We start from the raw sequence: 23,861 nt of genomic DNA, 5'->3' as shown, positions 1-23,861 counted from the left end.
ATTGTTAAAGTTATCTTTCATCCTTTTGTCACGCCTTAAAATAAATTAAATTAAACACGCATTTTAATAAAGATAGATGGCATTGTGTGTTTATATACGAAAAAGAAAATAATAAACTCTTTTAAAATTCGTAGCAAATTAATTTTAATAAAAACTTGTAAATGTTGATAGATACCTCTTACTAGTTCCAGGTGTACATATTGTATTGCTTTACAAATTACGTTTTACCGTTTTAATATGTTACCTATGTTACCAGCCACAGCTTTAGACAATATATACATTATATAATATATATACGTTATACGAACACGCAGTTATTTAAATCACGAAAACAAAAAGAAATTTGTTGGCCTTGCTCTTCAGTAATATTTTATACATAATAAACCTGCTTATTATTCTAAAAACTATAAATATTAGTTTTAAGTCGTTTCAAAACAATATTTTCGAATAAAAAATTTAATTATATTACATATGTATAACATTATATTTTTACCATTTCATATTGTTATCGTTTTTTTTTTTTCATTAATAATTATTTTACTTTTTAACGACAATTGACAACATACATTTATTAATTCTTTTATCAAAGTAGAATACCTATATATTTCATAATTGAATTTCGTACGAGTGGTAATGCGAGTATTTTGGTTTTGATGAGCGGTCAGCCGAGTACAGTGTGTCAGGGACGTCACGGAAAACGTTGATCCGTTACTCCACTCGTTTGAACTTCAATTACCTATTTAAAACTAATATTAGCAACTACTCGTCCGAATTTCGATTTTTTTTTTCGTTTCATAATAATATTCCGCTTTGGAACACGTAATTAGAATAAATGTAATCATTTGTAAAAAAAAAAAAAAACCTATTAACTTATTATTTCTAACGCGCCTATATATTGCGTGTATAATATTAATACACTTTAACGAGTTGTGATACGAGAACGACTGTTTTCTTCGAGACCAGTGACGCGATCAAACGACTAGAAATAATATAAATGATGTTGTACGCATAACCGATACAGCATCGGATACACGTAATATTATCGTACGTACACGACGTACACGATACATTTTTTTAGAATAATACACTGAGCACACACACTCAAACGCAAGCGTGCGCTCTCGTTCGCATCACAATGACAATATACGCAAGCTAATACCACGATACGACGGCGTTCGGGCGTCATTAAAATCTAATTTCTCAATAATATCTGGGGGCCGCCGCCGCGGCGTAAAACTGATGGATTTTGAAAAAAAAAAAAAAAAAAAAAACGATATAATAATAATAAAAAAAACACCGAACAATACGCATCATTAGTACATGCGTATAGCGTGTGGTAAGCCTACTTAGGCCGTAATCACTCGGCATTTTTTTTTTTTTTTTCGGGCGTTTATTTTCAAATTAACGTCGTAGTTCGGCACCATTGTATCGGAAACACCTCGACTTTGAACTCTGCTGTGCGCACTGTACGGCTGGCAGGCACCTATACGATGATGTGTACACGCACACGGCCGTGAAGTGGTTGTCTATTGAAATCATATATAATGATTATTATTATTATTATTTCGTGTTATTGTATACCGTATGCGCCGCGTTTGTGTCCGTTCTATTTACAGCATTTTATTACGAATATTACGAGTGCGTAATGACAACAATAATTCTTGTTTTTTTCTTTTCTTCTCTTCTCTTTTTTTTTTTTTTTTATCCATATTAATGACTAAAAGATTGGTCTTCGGCCGTTTGATTTCAATAATACACGCCCGCGCATCGCATAATATCGCGTAGGGTACCTACTTACGATTGAACGAGTTCACATCGATAATATTCGAACCATAATATTATTATTATTATTATTATTATAGGTATAGACTCTCCGAAATGTAGACCGTCAAACCCACAACAACAAAGAACAACACACAATTTATTCGTGTGGATTTGATTGGGACTCGCGCACTGTAGCAGTTTTACGAACAAACGAATAATCTTAAGTATTATTCTGTCGTTTTGCTTAACTGCATTTCGTCTTTGTGGATAACAATTAAAGACTTTGTTTAAACTATTCTCACAGCAGTTATTTTATATTTTCATACACTTTGTCGTATTGTATTGAATATAATAAAAACTTATATTTAATATACATTTTGACAACTATTTAGATATTTTTATTCCCGATATCATGTATAGCAGATATATCGTATTATTATACAGTACCATAATTTATACACGTAATACATGCCTACATGGTTTACGAGTACAGGAATGCAGATTGTTTGGCTAGGTAACTTATAAAATGTGTTGAGGTGAAAAGTGAATTGTCGTTCATTCTTATATAATAGTATTGTGTCGCTGACACTTTTTGTTTAATAGTCTTTACAATAAGACATAATTTATAAGTCGTTTTAAGAGGCAGCGCGGGTTAATAAGTACAAACATTTGCATCTGGAAATGAAGTTAAGCTATGCGAAACGTTGCTTGAAGTTGAATGGGTTGTTGATTTCCCCTTTCTTTTACATAACACTTGAATTGTTGTGGAAGACAAAATTAATGAAAGCACTATAATTAAAAATATTTAGATTGAATAATTATTATTAAAAAAAAAATATATATATATATGTGTGTGTTAAGGTCTTAAGAAGCTATAATTAAAAATAAGATTTAAAATTCTGAATCTAATTTTCAAACAAATAAACGATGTAATTGTGTAAAAAAAAAAAAAATCACAAACAGATGATATAATTATTATTTTTCCATCATCGTATAAAAATTGGCATGTATGACTGCGATGTCTCATTACGACGGTGATGTAATGCACGCTCGTTGGATTAAATGCGTTTACACGGAATGCGTAGGTACCCATGTATAATTTTATATATATATCTATCATGATTTATGATTACTGATGTAATTTAGCGACCGGACCTTGTTGGGGTAATCTGAGAACTGCAGCGACGAGGGTCTCGCGGCGATCCCCAAACGAGTGGCCAATAGGTATACCTACTATGCGATGGTAAAAAAAAAATAATAATAATATTTCAAAATGTCTTGTGGGAGAATGGGATAATCGAATGGACCACTGGGAACCGGTTGTAGTATTACCAGTAGGGTTTTGCGTGTGAATATATTTTGTCATTGTTTTTAAAACTACAAGGGGATGATATAATCTCATCGGCAACGATGAGTCCACAACAGCCGTAACATTATAATGTATGCTTATATATAATAAGTGTATGTTGTACGCGTATATACGAACCGGTGTTGTACCGAATCTGTATATTATTATTATTACTATTACCCCTTCGCAGACACTGACAAACGATAACGGCGAGTGTTCAGTAATCAATTTAATCGAACAACTCGAGGGAAAACCATTGAAATGGTAAAATGCGAAATCGGATTTCACAAAAGACGGCCAAAAGAAAATATTGTATATGAAAACACTTTTTTTTCTTCGTCTGCAAAGACGAATCACAATGTAATTTTTCGCAGCCCTGAATATTTTTGCAAACACAATGAGCGTTCGACCGCGAGAACGAAGGAATGAAAAAAATAAATAAATAAACCCGGAGGAGGCATTGGAATAAAAAAGGACGCCGCAAACATCTTTTAGTTATTTTTTAATCAAGTGCTCTTTTATATTCGCACCCAAATATTATTGTACAGTATGCGAATACGACACATCGTGATGTACACACAACAATATGTATTCGATCGAGGGCACCGATTACACGATTTATATAATATGTATATTATGTTACTACGTGTCGTCGAAATGATTGTAACGCTCTTATGTGTGCGGACGTTTTATAATTTATAATATATTATAATAGTATGTCGTTATGCATAATCGACATTAGCTTGAATACAAATAGTATATTGTAATATTATGTTTTAATGATGTTCGAGTGTCTGTATAATACTACGTTATTAGACTTGTGTATAATATATAGCAATCGAATTTTGCATATTTTGCAAAAATTCATAAAAAAGGAATAATGACGATTGCGATTGAGTTATATTGAAATACGTTCGGTACATGCAAACCCGTCATGAAAGCTGCATTTAATTAATTAAAAGCGGCTTCCTTTGTTATAATATACATGAATATGAGATTGTAAATTTATGATTCGATCTGTAGTTGGATTTTCTTAAAACTTGTCTTCGCGGTAGAAGCAAAATTTATAATAATATAATACAATTATTATTATTTATAATTTTAAATATTTTATTATAATATATTATTTGTATGTTCACAATGGAAATTCGTGTGTTGTATTCTAATCGAATAGTACATTATTTTAAAATGTACAGGTCTTAAAGAAATTTTTTTTGTTTTGCATTTCAAACAAATATTCGAACAATATTATTATTTAAGTGGTTCTTGTATAATATCTTAAATCTTAACTAATGGACGAATCCTTATGGTTATCCTGTGTACAAAGCATTTATTGTACTACCGCTGTCTGCAATTATGACGTAATCGTAGACAAATCGACCCTTTGTTTGGACGTCCGCGGTCTTAATGCGAATCGCTGTAGCCGAAACCAGATGGCTAAATATAGTTTGCAATTCGTATGAACACGGATAAGAGGTTGGGTTATAAGTTATTAGGACCGTAATAAATAGCAATAGTTTATATATTATGAGCAACTATATTTTCGTTTAGCTATGTGTTGTAATATTGTAAATAGGAAACGTCAAAAAAAAAGAGAAATCGATTTTGCAACGAAATCCTATATCATAATATAGACTGGAAAGAAAATAATTATTGTTGGTTTTGTCGTAGACGCCATAACGTGAAATAGGTGTTATTTCGGCGAGCAATAACAATAATAATTAATAATAATAACAAATGCTAGGGCGTTACTGCGAACAATTACATTACTGACGCACGAATACAATGCGGATAACGCCACCGATGGCAGTGACGGATTTAGGCGAATAAAAAAAAAACAAAAAACGCATATTTATATTTACAACTTGTGTATATTCATGTTTCACGGTGACCTTATTAACATATTATATTAATATATTATGGACTACAATATATGATAATCATAAATAATGTGCCTATAATAACATCAAAAAAAAAAAAACAAATAGTTATATTAATCGAAATAAAATAAATTTATAATGGCACAACGAAATAATTAAAGATATTAAAATAAAACAGTTGTTAGCCGTAACACACCACGCCTGCCGTTCTTGTCGTCGCCGTCGACAATTTAATTATTAATTTTTGTTGAATCGGCATTTGTTGACTCCCGCTCCGTGCATGAAATTATATTTTGTTATATATACAACATTACAACAGTACCTATAATTAATAAATGTATTATTATAATATTTTTTTCTTCATATTTCCATGCATATTATACAGCAAATGGTAATACTTTTAAAAATTCGTGCTCTATATAGCGATAAAAATGGTGAACACCCACGGATCCGAGTGTAGGATTGAAATCAATTACACGGTATAAACCGTATAGATTAAAGTATTTGAAGACGATAACGATGACGATGAAGACGAAAATGATGGCTAACCACACAATTCAACCAACCACGGCTTTAGAATACATTTTAAAAAACCATGTTTAACTGTGAAAAACTGTGATTGTGCCTTATATAAGAGACGTTTGCAGTAAATTATACCATGTAATTGAGCATTGTGAAATCGTTGCAAATTCACAAGTTTATGTAAGCTATTCCGAATCACGAATAGTTAACTTATTTTAGTTCGTGCAAAATGATTAAACGAATTCATGGTGATACACAATAGCTTTATTATTATATGGTGAAAATAAAGATAAAAATATTTTTAACTGAGCACACACAATATAGGCTTAATATTTCCCCTGACGTTAAAAATCACGTATTTAAATATTTTTGACGAAAAATATGTCGAAAAATTACGGTTAACAATGCGAGTTTTTTGTTTTGCGTCCCCTAGAAATAAAATGTATAATAAAGGATAGTGTGGATGAGACTTTGGGAGAAAGAGAAAGAGAAAGAGAAAGAGAGAGAGAAAATCAAAATCGAATACACTACATTAAACACGCCATTCGTGCGTAAACCACCGCTGCGGTCGTGTCGCTGTATACGAGCCGTTGCTAATGTATATTGTTTACGCGCTCGTTGATTTGGAGATGATATTATATTATACACAATACACATTATATAATATAATAATAATAATAATATTATAAACGAGCCTCCAGCCGATACAGACGGTGTTCAAATTTCGGTCAAAATAGTCGCGTCGATAGTTTCCGAATCAGAAAAAATAATATCATTATATCACTTTACCTATATGACTAGGTATTGGCAATAGCATAACATTACATAATATAATATAGTTATAGATATGCCGTGTATCTTACATTAGAGTTACACTGATCAGCGATCGACGTCGATTCACGATTGTATAACATTTAAATATTTAGTTACTAACCTATAAACATTAAACGATTTGAGTCAAAAACTCAGAATGACTATACTTATCAGTTATTATGTAAAGGTAAGTATGTAATATGAAACTCATGTTCTCGAATTCTTCACATTTGCGGGGACGAATTTACTATTTAGAAGGACTATTATATAATGCAAAAGTTGTTTTACTCGTACCTATATAAGGATGTATCAGAAAAATGTGACATATATTTAAAAGTAATTTCGGTATCAAGTTGTCAAAGCATCTAGTTATTATATCCTATATATAGTAAGAAAAATATTATTTTTATAATAAAATTAAATAATTTGTTTATCATACTGGTAGACATGGGTATAGTGGTCTATTATATTTTTAATGTGATACGATTTTAAATATTATGATCACTAATAACAATATTAATTAATATTTAATGCGCTATGCGCATAATATACCTTACATTGAAAAAATTAACGTGAGCTAATCTAAACGTAGGTACATACGCATCAGTATATTATACGTACTTTATATTGTGTATATTATTATTTAGGAATTGGATTCGTATACAATGAAAAATGGAAAAAATACATTTTTTTTGCAATATGTATAATGTGATTAATAATAATTATCCTTCAGTCTACTGAATATTACGTTTGTTAAAGAAGTATATTATTTTATCTGTCGATCCATATTTTACTATACCAGGTCATCGGTAAAGTAAAATATATTATATTAACATTTCATTTCAATATACCTACGTTAAATTGTATTCGGTATAACTGTCTTGTATAATGTAATAATCATCAAAATCCTCTCATATTCCTTCGTTTGGTATTAATCTATCGCTGATACGCCCTGCCTGCAGAGGGCAGATGTAAATAACGTTTTAATTTTTTTCGTGAATATAAATTATATTTTTACCGTGTTAAGTGGTACAATTTCATGACAAAATCCTAAATATGCCACTTGTTCGACATCACCGAGTCAAATATAAGTATTTTGTAATAAATAATAATAATAATAATAATGTATATACATATCAATATAGTCATAATATAAGTATTATATCTACCTGTATAATGTTGTAGGTTCCTTTTCTATTTCTTTTATCGATTGACGAGTTGTTGGCTCTATTAAAAATGTATAGGTAAGAGTAAATGTATTTTAACGCGAATCGTGTATAAATTCGGAAATCGGAATAGGGGCTTAAGGGCTTAGCCCTCTCGAAAGTTTTTCAAGTCCCCTAAAATAGTTTAAACATTATTAACCTTTTTAAATATTATCAAAAATGTCAGTATAAAAATACTGTATAATATGTACGTATATATATTACGTGTATAGAATATTTTGTTAGTATTATTTGTAAATATTTTGACTGAGAAAAATTCCTTATTTTCCTACAGAAGTGTTTTGTGTACGGCGACTGACCATCCAACTACGGGCTATTATTTTAAAAACAAAATAAAACACCCGAAAGCTCGTTTCTGCCGCATACCTACTCCATATTTAGTATTTGAATTCAATGAATACAGCATTAACCATAATACGCGTATAGATAATCATCCAAACGGAAAAAAATATTCTTGGCGGACGAGGCTGAGACGGTTTGAACTTAGGACGAATGTAAGATAACAGTAGGTGCCTATACTACCTACATGAATGATTTCATACCATTTTATTGTTTTATTTAAGTACGAAATTTTACCCAATTTACAGTCTCCGCGCCACAAACTATAAATTCGCTCGTCACCTTATTTTATACTCGTACAACGCGTAACGTACAAATATATATGTATTTTTCACACACACACACCGCGTGAAAACGTTACGCGTTACTATATAACATTACACACAGTCATCGCCCGAGTATACATATTATAGTGGTTCGACGTGCTGCGGGGCGTGGGAGTAGTTCTGCTGTGTAGTATGTGCGCGAAGGTGAGGGAATCGAATTTGAATAGAGTAGCCGAATCACGAACAACCGGTGTCCGCCGCCGCAGTGGCAGGCGATCCGACCCGCGGAGCGACCTGTGCTTTTATACATACACACACACGCGCGTGCGCGAGATATCTTAAACGGCGTGTGAACGTCCCAGGTGCAGCAGTAGTGTTTCTGTTGGCCGCCGACAATGGGCATTATGATTTTCCTTTTTCGTAACACACACACACACACACACACACACACACACATATTCATATCGTATACCGTTCGATTATTATATTGTACGCGTATATACAGAGAGGGAGAGAGAGAGAGAGAGAGAGAGAGATGCCTAGCTAGGTGTATTAAAACACTTCCAACGGGGCTGTGCACACGCGCGTCTATCGCGGAAAACACATACCGCGCGCAGTGACTGGACGATAATATTATTAATATATACCAACTATTATTATTATTATTATTATTATTATTAGGCGATATTATTATGATCATTGTTGTATTATTCTGAGACGCGTCGGACGCGGTCCCGCTCACCGCGGTGGTTGGGGAAATAAATAATAAATAATAATAATAATAATAATAAAAAATTCGTTATTAATGGCATCGCGGTGGCGGCGGTGGCGGCCCCGCTTAATGACATTAATGGGCGCGCGCGTTCCGTATAGTATATACACCGATATACCTATAATATATGCGTCGTATTATACCTATATTATAGACATAATACAGTCTTTCGTCCCACCCCGCACCCTCTGTACACCGCGGTGTGTGGTTCGTTCTCCTCCCGTACAGCGTATATAGCGTGTGTAAAGCGATCGACCAATGCATATAACAATACTACGTTATTTTCAATTTTACAATACCGAAAAAAACCGATGTTTAAAATTGCAGATAGGCATATACAATTTACGTTTGGTTTGGGTAATTTATAAAGGTGCGGGACGTGCAGCACGAAACCGTTTAATCCCGACTAGCATTTGAGGAGGAAAACATTATAGAAAGTCCGTTTCCTGCAGTTTAACTATTGAAAATGCGATCCTGGACAACTGTGCGCACAAAGTTTGGTTCTCGTACCCGGCCGCCGTCGGGAGTATCTATACTTATTGCACGATTTATATTAACTGTATTTACTTACTTTGTACATAACCTGTAATTTTTTTTCAGCGTTTTCTTCGTCCAAATGTCTGAAATGGTTAAATTCAAAGGCCAATTCAACTACTAACTATATAGACAATAATTGCAATGTATACGATTTAAATATTTCTCAATTATTAGGATAACGACGATATTTCCTGATTAAATACGTAATTGTCTAGATATATGACTTTTAGTTTGACTATATTATTATACATATTAATACAATAATACCATTATTTACCATCTAATTCAATTCGACTAATGTCTAATCGTATACTGTACCGCGAATGTGAACCATCATGATTTCCGAAAAATAATTAGCTTTTTTATTAGTTAAATTTTGTAATAAGTAAGCTGTACATCACAATGTTAGCATAGTATATTCCATATGCAAAAGCGACGAGAGTATAAAAACCAATTCTACTCAAGACATAATGTATGTTGAGATATTTAACATTTAACTATTTACCATATCAATATAATCGCTTGAATCGTTTAGAAAAAAAAATTGCTATGAATTTCAAAATATTTTTCTTCAGAAATCAGAGTTGACATTATAATGGTAAATTAACCTAACAGTACATAATATTTTCAATTGACACGTATTTTAACGTAGTTTAACATTCAGTGCAACTCCTAAAACCTACAACTAAGTGGTTTCCAACTCAAATCAAGGAATGGACTACTTCTGAAAATTTTCAACCACCACTGTCCACGAACCACTATTAATTCTATTAGCTCTCCCCAACAACTTATTTCCTAATAATCTACGTTGAATGATACGGGACTTAAAAAATAAAATATAAAATACAGTAAATGTTGAAGTAGAATATTTCAACTTATTAATTGACTAGTCTAATTTATTAATAAAAATTATTTCATTTTTAGATTTTTGTAATCTTTTATTTTACTTTTAAAATAAAATTCTCCGACATCAAGGACCACTTGAGTCGGATCCATGTGTCGTCAGTTTAAAATCACTGCTACAATTGTTTTTTTAAATTTTTTATTTACCTACTTTTATTTAAATATTGAGCATTCTATTTTTATGGACCGTTGGAAACTTGTAAACATAATATCATCTTCCGTATTTGACTGATGGCCATTATTCAATATGGGTGAGAATACCTCTATATATTATGTGAAATATAACATAATACAAATAATTTAAATGGTAAAACGGAATATAAAAATTAAACACTCAATAAACTAGGGATCTTTTAATCCGCTGTTAGGCATTATTCTTCACTGATTAAAAAAAAAAATTCATTGTGTTCGTTAAATTGTTTCCGTGTTCAAGTTTTATAAATAAAAAAAGTCCATGCATGCGTCCATAAATCCGTCTGTGGTCAACATATTTTTGCGCCCCAAATTCAATGTTTTGACATGGTAATTTTTCTCTTATTGAACGAACAAAAGCACTAAAAGAGGGGTCAATTTACTTTCACCCTAACGGCAATCCTGTATCAAACACTACGGGCATGGATCCATAGAATATTCACAGTAACACCAGTACTATTATTGTGTTTAAAAATAAGTGGTTTCAGCCGTTCGAATGTAAGTGACATTCCAAACGAGTTCACAACGGAAAACATAATGCACTGCGATACTTTACAAAATGCGTATTACGCAACAAATATTACTTTACATTGATATTAGTACAACAAATATGAAATGTATCTCACATCAATCAATAGTGTATGTCGATGTACTGTTATCGAAAAACAATATATTAATCGTGGCCACAGTTTATAGCGTTTCTACTATAAAAATAAAACACGAAATAAAATATTTTAATTCTGCAATTTGTATCAAAAATCATAATTATAATGATATGTGATTTTCGTGCTAAATTTCAAACATTCGCCTGTCGGTGTCACTAGCTACCTATATTATCGAGGAAATCATCAATATTTTCCTAAATCTGAATTAATTTTAAATAAATCAAAGTTGTACAACTTAAGTATATTGTCATGAATACATGCCTGTTGTTTCGAAACTGGGTAAATATTATCACTGTGCAAGTGGTATATATTTAGGAGAGGGGAAAAAGCTCCGCCCCTTCCATTTTCTATGTTCACATGTGTTATTATTAAACAACAAATATCAATGTGGCATTAATTTCATTTTTGCTAATTTAATTTAAAAATTATATTAAGTGATCATAACACTAACTTATATTTTGTTGGCACACAAACATTGCCCTTTATAGATAAATAGGTGTACACATAGTTAAGCCGGCGACTGAAAATCAAGTCTTTAAATCGGAACACAAAGAACAGACGCCGTCCGTGTAAATGTTTTAATAAATTTTGGTTCGTTTATGCCCGAACAATCGTTTGTTGTAATTGCTATTGACACGCATGTGTACGACAAACTGACAAAGAATATTGTTATATATTGACTGCAGCAGATGAGGCAAAGACCTTCGTGTTTATTAGTCATTGTACTCGAATAGACGTTAAACGTTCACCGAAATATTATTGGAAACGTGTATAACCCTAATATCAAATTATAAATATATAGTAATTCCTTATACTGCATTGTATACACTGCTAATAAGAGATGCTGTATATCTGAGAAAAAAAAATGATAATATTACCTATCGTAAATTATACTTAGTTGTTTTTCATTAACAAAAATACTGTATGAATATAAGTTATCTAGAAAATTGTATATATATATATAAAAAAAAAAAAATTGTTATTGACTCCATTATAAGTAAATCCGTTTTTTATCATAACGTCAATACGGTAAGACAAATTCCCGTTCTAATTGTAATTATATTTTAAAAAACTGTTTAATTCTAAATTAAACGTTTTTATCAAATGAATAAACATTATTAAAAAATGTATTTTAATTAAAAATGATTACCAATAATATTCATGTTGATAACAGTGGCATACGTAGGAATTTGATAGGGGGATGGATGTCATAGACCAGAATAACAAAAACGTATACCTACAACTATACTTAATTAAAAAAAAAATTTAATTTTAAATTTTTCATTAGCGTTGAATTAAAATTGTGTAAAAATAGATTTAAAAATAACTGAGTACGTATAGAACATTACTATTTTTGAAAAAAATCATCCTTAAGTCAATATATAGTCATAAGTTTTCACATTTTTAGTGTGGCATATAACATAAGATATATTATATTTTATACAGCCATTTGTAAGGTTGAAATTGAATGCTATAAATTCTAAAATTAAAAGTAAATAGTAACCGTAGTAATTTATTTAAATATACGCAGTACTTACAGTGACTGACTAGTCACGCGTATGTTAACACAAATAGGTACAATAATTTATTATATCAAAATAGTATATTATTTGTATTTAAAAAAAAAATAATATTGTCATTTATCCCAAACCTATATCAAATAATTTGAAAAAGATCACGACGGAGCTTGCGGTTTCTCTTGAAACTCGTTATTTGCCTGTAAATTAAGTTTTTTCTTACGTCAATTTAACGGGTTTTTTCTCGAAAATTATCCCCTTCGAAGTAATACATACGTGTTGAACTTTTGATCAATAGACGTGTTTGAATATTGTTGGTAATAATTTTTTATCAGGTCGCAAACCCGTAAAAGAACACACGTCATTGTAAAACCGATATGACATGCGTAGTATCTCCCTCGGCTCTGCGTCTAAAATTAAATATTAACAATCCTTATACATACGGTTGTTATATGTATTATGTTATATATATATGTATGTGTCGTGTTTGTACCTATTATACAGCTGTTTATAATAATAACCGCGTAAGAACACGTTGCGGATCGATTTTTTTTTAGCGTGTGTAAATTTGCAGGCTATATTATACAAATACGTTTTTGAGACGGTCGTATAGAATGACATACGCTCGATAAAATAAGCCACGATAGGTTCGCACGGCTGAATTAACGCGAACCCCTTAACATTCCCCAAACATCCCCTTCACAATGGCAAATTCAATGCCCATACAACCCGAATAATTGACGTGGCGTGCTCGGATCGACCATTGCCCGAACAAAATTGTATCGGTCGACGTCCGATCAATCGAGTCTGAAAATTTACACGATGATACATCGTTTCGATTCCGAACATCATGTAAGTAACGAGCCGTTTATTGTATGGTGGACGGAATAAAAATTAATATATAATGGAGGTACAATATCGAGTTATCAGAAGTATAAACTATTTGCAATCAATAATAATAGTATTGCGTTTTAATACAATAACGTTATAGATCATAAAGACATAACATATGCATATTAAACGCCACTACTTGATGATTTCTAATAAAAAGTATTCCAGATATTTCGTTGAAAATTATTATTACAGTGTTGGACAAGTTACATATTAGTAATTGAGTAACTTTACTCGTTATTCAAATGAAATAACTTTACTTTTTAATAAAAACTGTATCTAGAGAAGAATTAATTACTACAGCGCAAGAAATTCAAGTATGCATTCTTGAAAACTGAATCGTAAAGAATTAAAATTTAAAATAATAGTAATAACGTTCGCCCTTTGTTTTTACACTAGTCTAGAGATACCTGATTCAAAGACACGTGTTGATTGCATCTTAAAATGACATTAAATCATATTCTACTTTCAACAAAAACAGAGATGTAAAAAGTATTTCATCGAGTAGAAAATTCGAATAGCATTTAGTCGACTACAAATCTATCGTATTTTTGGTAAACTAATAGCAAGAAGTCAACTTTCTTGTTCCTAATTGCGTGCATTTGTTTTATATTAAGTGCTATAAAAAAAAATTGTTTGATTAACGATTATAATTAGTCATGTAGACGAAGAAAAAATTTCCTTCTGCATATTTGTTGCGGATATTCGTGATTTCGACTACGTAGCAATAAGAACGCTTTTTTTATTTTAAATCGGTCGCCATTTTTTTGTTTTTATGTTTACAACATTGATATCTCGTGTTTTATGTTTAATCTTTTATCATTCCGGTTTGTTGTTGTGTAATCAGTTTTTGGTCATGTATCACCACAGACCGAATGTCAGTTGAAACACTTGTATTGGTTATTAAAACCTTTTACCAATCTAACGAAAGTGGTGCGTAGACTATATGTGACGATTTCGTATCTTACTAGGATGTGACGCTACTACGAATGTGTCGTCGATTCGTTGGCTAATGAAAAATTCGAAAAAACTGATTCAACTGTTGATCTCAAAAGCCCTGGTTATAGGTTAAGGGATCCTCCTGAAACTCCTCAGAGAAAACTGAGAGGTAGTTATTGTAAATTTTCTCGATCGCACTTCGGTCTGTCAACAAGCTACGGGAATCAGAGGCAAAACTTAGATTTTTTACGCCCGGAGAAAATATTAAAATTACGCCCAAACATAGACCAAGACTGAAATATCCTTCCCTACAATTATTTTTTAATAATTGAAATTCAAATTACAAAAATACTACATACTTATTGACTTTTAAACACATAATAATGTTAACTAACAAAGTTAAAAATATCAAGCTAGTTCTTACTCGTAGAATCATATTACCTACTTATGTTACAATAATTAAACTAAATAAAAGTGTTCTGATTTTTACACAATAAGTATTTACTAACTATTAAAATCAGTAATAATAAACTTATTTAATTAAATGAAAGAACCTTTTTATTGAAAAAAAAAATGTTTATAAATAAATCTGATATTTAAAAATGCACGATAGTTGTACAGTATACATAAGTATTTAAAAAACTGTATATCAAAATAATATTATTTTTTATTCTAATGTGAAATTTGAAGTTAAATATAAAATATAGAGTATTATTGTAAACGTAACTATATTATCATTTTCATAAACTGTTAATTGTATGTGAACGGGTGTCGAACTACCGATAAATTTTCACTAGTCTTGCACTGTTGCAGGTCTTGTTTTCAGTGGCGTATTTTGAATGTTTTTTTGAGGGGTGTTCAGATAATGTAGGTATATACTTATTGTTAATTTTTTGCGATATTTTTGTTTTACATCTACTACTACAAAGATCATAATATACTCATAAAATATTGTAATGAAACATTTTTATTTATTTAATTAAAAACAGTAAGTTTTATGTAATTTAAATCATACAGGTATAAAATACCTACTGTAAACATAATTATTACAATGTATTTTGTTTGTTAAATTCGATACCAGTTATGTTATAAGAATAACAGTTTAATAAATAATTAAAAATATAATAGGATAATAATAACATTATTTAAAACTAAATTTATTTTCCTTCTTAATTAGTTTATTACTTTATATAAAAAAAAAATTAATATTTAATGTCGATAAATTTTGAAGGGAATTTGTTAAACAATAATATGTGATTCGTTATTAATTAATTTAAAATTAGTTTATGACTTTATATAATATTAAATTAGTCAAAAAAACGAATCACATATTATTGTTTGCCAAATTCCCTTCAAAATTTATCGACAATAAATATTAAATTTTTTTTTTTTTTGGTTTGGGGGGTGTCCAGACACCGTGGACCCCCCCCCCTCTTGTAGCAAGAGTCTTGGGAAACCACAAGACCAAGGTCAATTTTAATCGTCACTATTACATCGTTATATTAAAGCATCACAATTAAAATGCTCGCAATATGCTATTTTATCAAGCCATATCTGATCGGATACCTGGATGGAAAAAAAACTTAACTATCTTATAATTTTTATAAACTGTTAACGGGTGTCGAGAGCGGTAGTAGTTACACGCAGAAATAATAACGCAATGAACGCGTGCGTATTTTGGCAGTTGAACACAACGAACAGTAGCTACGACAATTTTTTCTGTCACAGTATTTTCTTTTAATAAATAAAATGACATTGTACTAACTTTCCTTTTCAGACACAAGGAGTGGCGGAGACGAGAAACGGGGCACTGGTTTAGCGGACCTCATATCCAAGCCGGGACTGGTGTGTTGCGATCAGGATAAACCGCAGACGGAAGCTGAGGTGAACCGGACGTCTACAGACCAACTGCTACAGGACCAAATCATCAAATCTTAACCAAATCATGTAAAATAAAAATTGTTTTTTAACTTGTAACATCGAAAATCAAATAAAAGCCCACAAAAAAATTACGCTCACTAAAATCTTACGCCCGGGCATCAATCCCCCCGGCTTCTCGCCGCCCCCTAGTACTGCCACCGAGGTGAATATATGTGGTTTATCCTCTTTTTATATTTGTTTGAAAAATAAAGTGGTTTTATATTGCTGATTAAAAAAAGCGTTTTTTTTCTTGGAACACCCTGTATACGAATCCGCGTGCTCCAAAAACATATCATCGGACGACGACGTGTTCGGGGGCACACGGTATTATATCGTTATTGTCCCGGTGTTGGTGGTGTTGGTGGCGGCGGCGGCGTCTTGGAAGAGTGTGTCCGCACCATGGCAACAAAGGCTGTCGACAATGGCGGCCGGCCTGCGATTGTAAGCCGTTGTCGCGCGAAAAGAAAAGGTGGTGCTGCAGGCCGCGACCACAGATGGTATTATTTTTATTATTATTTTTATTATCATCGTCGGTCGGCGGCGGTACAACCGACACACACGGGGGAGGGGGGGGGATGATGATGGGGTGTACCGCCGACGCCGCAGGTACAACACGTCCCTTTCACACGGTCAACAATGGACGGACGAAAATAAAAAAAAATCCAAAGAGAGACTGAGAGAGAGAGAGAGAGAGTGAATAAAATAAAGAGTTTACAGTAGTTTTATCCGGTGGAAGACACCCGAATCGCCGGCGGAGGAGACGACGACCGTATATAATAATAATAATAATAATAATAATAATACACGCGACGTGTTTACCGGATCGTCGGCGGCGGCGGCGACCGCGCGTACAGTCGAGGTCGTCGCGCGAGTAACCCGGGCGCGCGGCGATTACCATGACAAAGGGAACCCGAACAAAGACCGGTAGGTGACTGAGAATCGCGCGACGTGGAACGCGCGTATATTATAAAAAGGGGAAAAAAGGGATATAGCGCGACCTGTATAATATATATATGTATGTGCGTGCGCGCGCGAGAGAGAGAGAGAGAGAGAGAGAGCAGACTTGTAGACTTGTGTGCGCCGGGGACGACGGCCAAACTGTTGTGTGCTGCGCTGTTATTGTTATATTATATTATATATTATTTTTTCCCCGCACGTCATACAGACTTTGAGAAAACGATCGGCTGCTGAGCACGCGGACCCTTGTGTCGCAACAGATTCCTCCGGTGGTGCCCACATAATGTAATATACATTATTAGGTATACGCGTATGTGTGTGTGCGTGTGTGTGTATCGTGTGCGCAGACGGTGATGTTTTGGAATTAATCCACACACGCGAGGGAAACCCTTGCTATACGCGCAGTCGTAAGTATACATACGTCGCACACGCACACGCCGTTTTTTTTTTCTTCGGGGCGAAGTCTTATAGGAACGAACGTCCTGTATAATATTATTATTATATACAGTTTAGGATACGTACACAATAATATTATAATAGTGTACAACATTATAATATGTACATATATATATACATCGACAAAGTGCGCCGCATTTAATTGTGCGTGTATCGGTTCACGTTCATACGACTTTTTAAGAATCACTAAACGTGCACGGAGGATAGAGATGTTGTGAATTTTGTTTACCGTTTTTTAATAACAACGTGTGCAGACACATTGGTCGTCGTAGAAAACGACCTTTTGTCGAAGACACGAAGACCCGCTGCAAATGTCGATATAAAAACTAATAATGACACAATTTTGATTTATTATACATAAAAGTATTCACTTTTCACTCATCTTTACTCCAGCCCCTATTTTCGTGTCGAGTAACAAATTATAAATAGACAAAAGAATGTTTATGTTTACTAGTTACAACCCTTAAAAGATGTTAGTCTAGATTTGGTTAAGTGCGTGCAGTAGCAAAATTTACAAAAAATATGGACTGCTTTACTCGGATGTTTATACTACTTATCATATCATAAGCTATCAGTGGCGTATATAGGATTTTTTTTCTAGGGGGTGATATGACCAAAACTATTTAGCACATTAGGGCCAGGCCGCCAAGGGGACAAATATCTAGGTTATCTAAAAATCTTCAACCTAAAAAAAAAATGGGTTCTGGGGGGGGGGTGATATACCACCCATATCACCCCCCGTAAATACACCACTGTAAGCTACTTATATCTACGTTTTAACTTTTAACACACATCTACATTGTTGTAGATTATTTTTATAAAGCAGTTCGACGATCGTCATAAAAAAACATGTGTCTTAAAGCAACCCGAATTCGTTATTTTTCCTAGATCAAATACTATATCTACATCCATATACTTAAATATTATCTTCCGCACATCAAACCGATTCGGATTCAAAATACGAGTAGATAACCAGAACAATTAAAGATATCTTTAATCGTGATCACCGGTAGGCTTAATACAAAATAAATCACAACTAAAAACTATTTTTTTAACAGAGACACCATGCTTAAAAAGGGATCCACGTGTAAACCTGGAATTTATAAATCTAGACCACATAAACCTGGACCATACAATTGTACGGTCCAGAAATGTATGTTTAGGTTTGTACGGTCCACATAAGTACGTTCCTGTTATGTACAGTCCCGGCATGTGCGGTCCAGATTTATAAATTCCAAAGTTATACGCACCCTTTTTAAAAATTGTACCATGAATATATTATATGCAGAATATTAATAACTATTTGTCATTATATAAATACAATATTATAAACAATAAATATTATTGTTTATACAAATGTGTTAATTTTAAATATTATTAGTTTTATTTGTTATCAAATTTACATAAATTTATGATGGAGAAATCTATTTATTTATTTCTCTAGATAAAGTGAGTTTATGATATCAAAATTATACTCATGAAATGGGTCAGTGACTACAGTGATTTAAAATATCTTCTTATTGTGAAATTATGAAATGAGATGGGAAAAGAGGTTATGTGTCAGATAATTCATTATTTCAAAACTGCCTCCCAGGTCTCTTGATTATATTTCTACGACGATGATCCTATCAATAAATAATAATAAGTTAGAACGGTTAGATAACACTTTCAATCGCGTAAACGCAATATATACATTTTTAATTTTTGTTTTAATTATAAATTATAAAACGATGGTATGATGAATATTATTATACTTTTACGATTTTATCATATTTTTTATGTATTTATAATAATTACTAATTAGTATGTATATATATTTTTTAATATTCTAACAAACTAAAAATTCAATAGTATTTTGTATGTCGCAGTATTTTTCAAATACTTATTTTAAAATACACGAAGTTTCATGTTAATATACATAATAGATAATATGTATATATATATATATATACTATAAAATGTCCTTAGATATTTAAAATTGTTCAATTATAATTTATAAACAAAGTACACTCAATACCACTGTCCACTATACACGGCTGAATGGATTTTTCAGTTATTTAATATTATATAATAAAATACTGGCTGGTAGGTATATTGTGTATCTGTTATACACAACAGATATAAACAACGTTGGAAATTAGTTTAATCAACACAACTTACTTCAAGACAGAAATAATAATTTAAAAATTTTTTAATAACTCATTTAATGTAAGTAAATGTGATTAAATTTCCTTTTAAAAAAAACTCAATTATGTGTAATAATTTGTTTTTATAGATGTCACGCGATCATACAACACAAGATTTAAAAGACAGGTTAGCTTGTCAAAATAATAAAGTATGTGCACTTAAAGAAAAATTGGTCACATACGACAGAGATGTCGCAATGAAAGAGGATTTAAAATGCCAATTACACAATTTACAAAAGTGGATAGAAGATGTCGATTGTAAAGTAAAACAATCAAACAATCAAATGATAAATATTATTAATAATCAGAAACAAAAGACAAAAGAAGCTGAAACGCAGGAATGCAAGTTGCGTTCGGAAAACACTAGACTGAATAACCTTAATGATTGTTTCACTGAAAAGATAAACACACTAAATCGAAAAGAACAAACACTAATCGCCGAGATAGAGAAATTAGAATTGTGTAAAATCAATATCCAAAACGAATTATGCGCTGCCGAGGTAAATTTAACTAATAGTGATTAGTTTTCTCATTAGTAGGTTAGGTATATAGATCCAATATATTATAATGAAAATGTACCGGTATATTAATGTTGGCTTTAGATATTATAACAATTTGGTTAATGATAATAATAGTGGTAAAATAATTAAATATAATATATATATATATTTAGCTATAGTAACACGCATTGTCATAATATCTGTGTATAAACTTATACCTAATAACATTATAAATATATCGTATTTTAATTAAAAATGTACTATAGTCCGTTCTTTAAAATGTCTAGTATTAACTGTTGATGTTTTTTTTTTGAAGTACAACAAAATCGAAAAAACACACTTCATTTTAAAATTAATATACTCAATGCTTCGCTCAGAATATAAAATTCATACATTTCCTGAAAATCTTAATTACAGTCTGACCTACTGCTGTTGGGCGGAAGTAAAATGGAGTTTTAAACACTTAATTCAAACACACTTTAAATCTATTCTAAGTGTTAGCGTTTTTTGCACTGTACACTTTATTACATAACATAGCATACATTTTGAGTTATTACTCAATGCTAAGCTCGACGAATTAATAATATCTCGAGTATATAAATCTATATCATTAACATGTAATCATATCTCGTGTTGTTTGCACGTCAAACGACTCCTCTTCGCTTATAAACCTAATAATAATAAACCTAATACTTAGCTCATAGTGAAAAACAGTTAAATCTTACACGACTTTGCCGCACGTTTTGTTTCAGGCTCGCGTAAACGAAATCAAATGCCAAATCGAGAGCCTGAAGAGAACACTGAAGACGAAGGAAGAAGAATGCGAAAAATTGCGTAAACAGCTTACGGCGATCGAGGCCGAGTGCAAACGCCTGTGCATGGCATTGAACGCCGCCAAATGTGCGCTGGAACGGACGAAAGCGGACATAGCGGACGTCAGGTCGCGGATGAAGAAGGCCGAGGAGTGTCTGAAGCGGGAGCGGACCGCGCTCGCGGACAAGCTGGAGGACAAGGAACGAGAGCTGCAGATCGCCAAGGCCGATCTGGAGACGGCCGTCCGGACGGTGGCCGAGCTGAGAGCAAACGTGGAAAAGTTACTGGCGGCGGTTGCCGAGCTACGGGAGACGATGGCCCGCGAGCGGTGCGAGGCGGAGAAGGCGACGCGGGCGCTCAAGGAGGAGAACTGCGCGGCGTCGGAAAAAGTGTGCCGGGCCGCGGACGAGCTGGCCAGCGTCCGCCGCGACAACGCGCAGGTCGTCGCCAAAATCGAGTCGCTCAAGTGCCAGGTGCAGACCAACGAGTGCCAGCTGGACGAACTGCGCCAGTTGTCCGAGGCGCGTAACCGGGCCAAAGACGAGAAGTGCGAACAGCTGGAGCGAGAACGGTGTTTGCTGACCGAAGACCTGCAGTGCAAGAAGAAGAAGATTGCCGACCTGGAGCGACAGTTGTGCCGTATGCGCGAAGAGTCTCGGCCGTGCGGCGGCATGAGCAGCGCCATCAGTAACGCTATGTGCCCGAGCATCGCCGACTGCTGTCCGTCCGACGACCTGGTCAACCAGCAGGACCTACTCTGCGACTCGTCCAACGACTCGTCCTTCATCGACGTGCTAAAGAGGCTGTACAGCGACCTGAGCAACCTAAAGGTTAAATCTTGCAAACCCGACACGTCCAACCCCTTATACCACTGACCGATAACGACGACCGTCCGTAAATCGGATATTGAATATTTTTACACTTGTCTGAGGACAAAATAAAAAGAAAACAAATTTTAATCCTGTTCCGGTATTACTTCTATTATTATTTATTTTAATATTAATTTATTTTTAACGGGCCGGGTTTTATCTACATAACCACATATGGGAATGCATAGGCGTGTTCACGGGTCTTGCCTGTCCTGCACAGGTATGACCTGCGAAATTTGATTTAACTTACATTATAAATTGTGGTACATAATATAACCTTATTTTTTCTCAGTTTCTGATTTCATATATTTTTTTTTTTAATTTTCATCTTTTGGATTTATAGCGTTTATATTTATAAGACTATAAAAATTGATAATTCTAGTGCAGTAAACCCATCCTCCTGGAAATGCCACTTTTGTGCACGACTTACGAATGAGGCCTAGACACGCCTATGTAGGAATGTAAAATTTGCAATTACATTTGTTTGAATACAGACATGTTTATCGCGGTACATAATTAAACTAACAATAATTGTTAATCAACCATATCGAATAGTGTAAGCTTGTTGTGTGAAATAGTGAACTAAAAGTGATTTAAACAATTACAATTATAAGTGAAATAAAAAGGAGAAAGAAAAACGGAAGAGTTTAGATTCAAAAATTAGAATTTTAAACTTAATAAGCTAAATTTTAAACTAGCAGAGTGATGAGACAATATTACTATTCACGAGCCCATCGACGAACTTGATACACACAAGATACAATACATCCCTGTTCATTCAAGGAAGATACGTCAAGTATATTAGTACTACTGGGGCCTAATCGTGTGGGATAAATTAACGATTTGTACAAGTAACTGGCAAAATCGTAAAACTTAGGGTGTTTTATATTCCAGCAGCTTTAAGTTGCTATCCAGAAAACACAACCATACTTTAATATAAGACCAAGAGCGCTAAATAATATTTTAACGGACATGCCAAAAGTCTTTAGCCAACCTTATAACAAAATCAAGTTTGTAAAATATCATACAGCAATTTTAAAATGATACGTAACATAAATATTATACTTAAGAATATTTAATAGAAATAAACTAGTGCGAAATCTGTGTTTGCTAACTTAACCAATCTTTTAATTGTATTTATAATTCGTTAATTGTTGTTGTACGTAGATATATCCGTAGTGATGTTTTAATCGCACAATAATTGAATACGAGTATACAAAATACAAAAATACAAACTGTAATAAAGGTCATAAATTTGATAGATGAATGATATTTTATTAAAAAAATATCAAAACACAATAGTCTGCATAATAAAAATTACTGTAAAAATTGATTATATTGTATTCATTGTTCCGTTTCAAGGTACCAATCTTATCGGAGAGAATAAAAAAAAAGGTCAGCGGAAGTATATATGGCCCACGGTATAAACACTATAAACATACATTTCATATGTGGCCCGGAATTAAAAAAAATTGGGACACGCCTGATAGAGCAAGGATTGACATTTAAGACAGTATATATATATAATAAATTTAAATATCATATATCCTTGCCGGATATCCTGTTTTACCTTTCTTTTCATATTA

At 32.8% G+C, this 23,861-nt stretch overlaps 1 protein-coding gene across 1 annotated transcript; it reads left to right on the top strand.

Annotated features, from left to right (window-relative positions):
* Nucleotides 1-20,182: 20,182 nt before the first annotated feature.
* LOC113559128 (centromere-associated protein E-like) lies at nucleotides 20,183-22,281 on the top strand. Its single transcript, XM_026964740.1, has 2 exons — nucleotides 20,183-20,593; nucleotides 21,346-22,281. Exons 1-2 carry the CDS (start codon nucleotides 20,183-20,185, stop codon nucleotides 22,279-22,281), a joined length of 1,347 nt encoding a protein of 448 aa, XP_026820541.1.
* The last annotated feature ends 1,580 nt before the right edge of the window (nucleotides 22,282-23,861 follow it).

This window comes from Rhopalosiphum maidis, chromosome 3, assembly GCF_003676215.2.
Source record: "Rhopalosiphum maidis isolate BTI-1 chromosome 3, ASM367621v3, whole genome shotgun sequence".
NCBI lineage: Eukaryota > Metazoa > Arthropoda > Insecta > Hemiptera > Aphididae > Rhopalosiphum > Rhopalosiphum maidis.
Note: the sequence above shows the minus strand (reverse complement) of the source record. Positions and strands in the feature narration are given on the sequence as shown.

What these genes read in the sequence shown, in the direction of transcription:
- LOC113559128 (XM_026964740.1), top strand. Translation starts at nt 20,183, where the DNA reads ATGTCACGCGATCATACAACACAAGATTTAAAAGACAGGTTAGCTTGT. An exon ending in ACGAATTATGCGCTGCCGAG is followed by an intron (nt 20,594 to 21,345) that starts GTAAATTTAACT and finishes GTTTTGTTTCAG; the next exon opens with GCTCGCGTAAACGAAATCAA.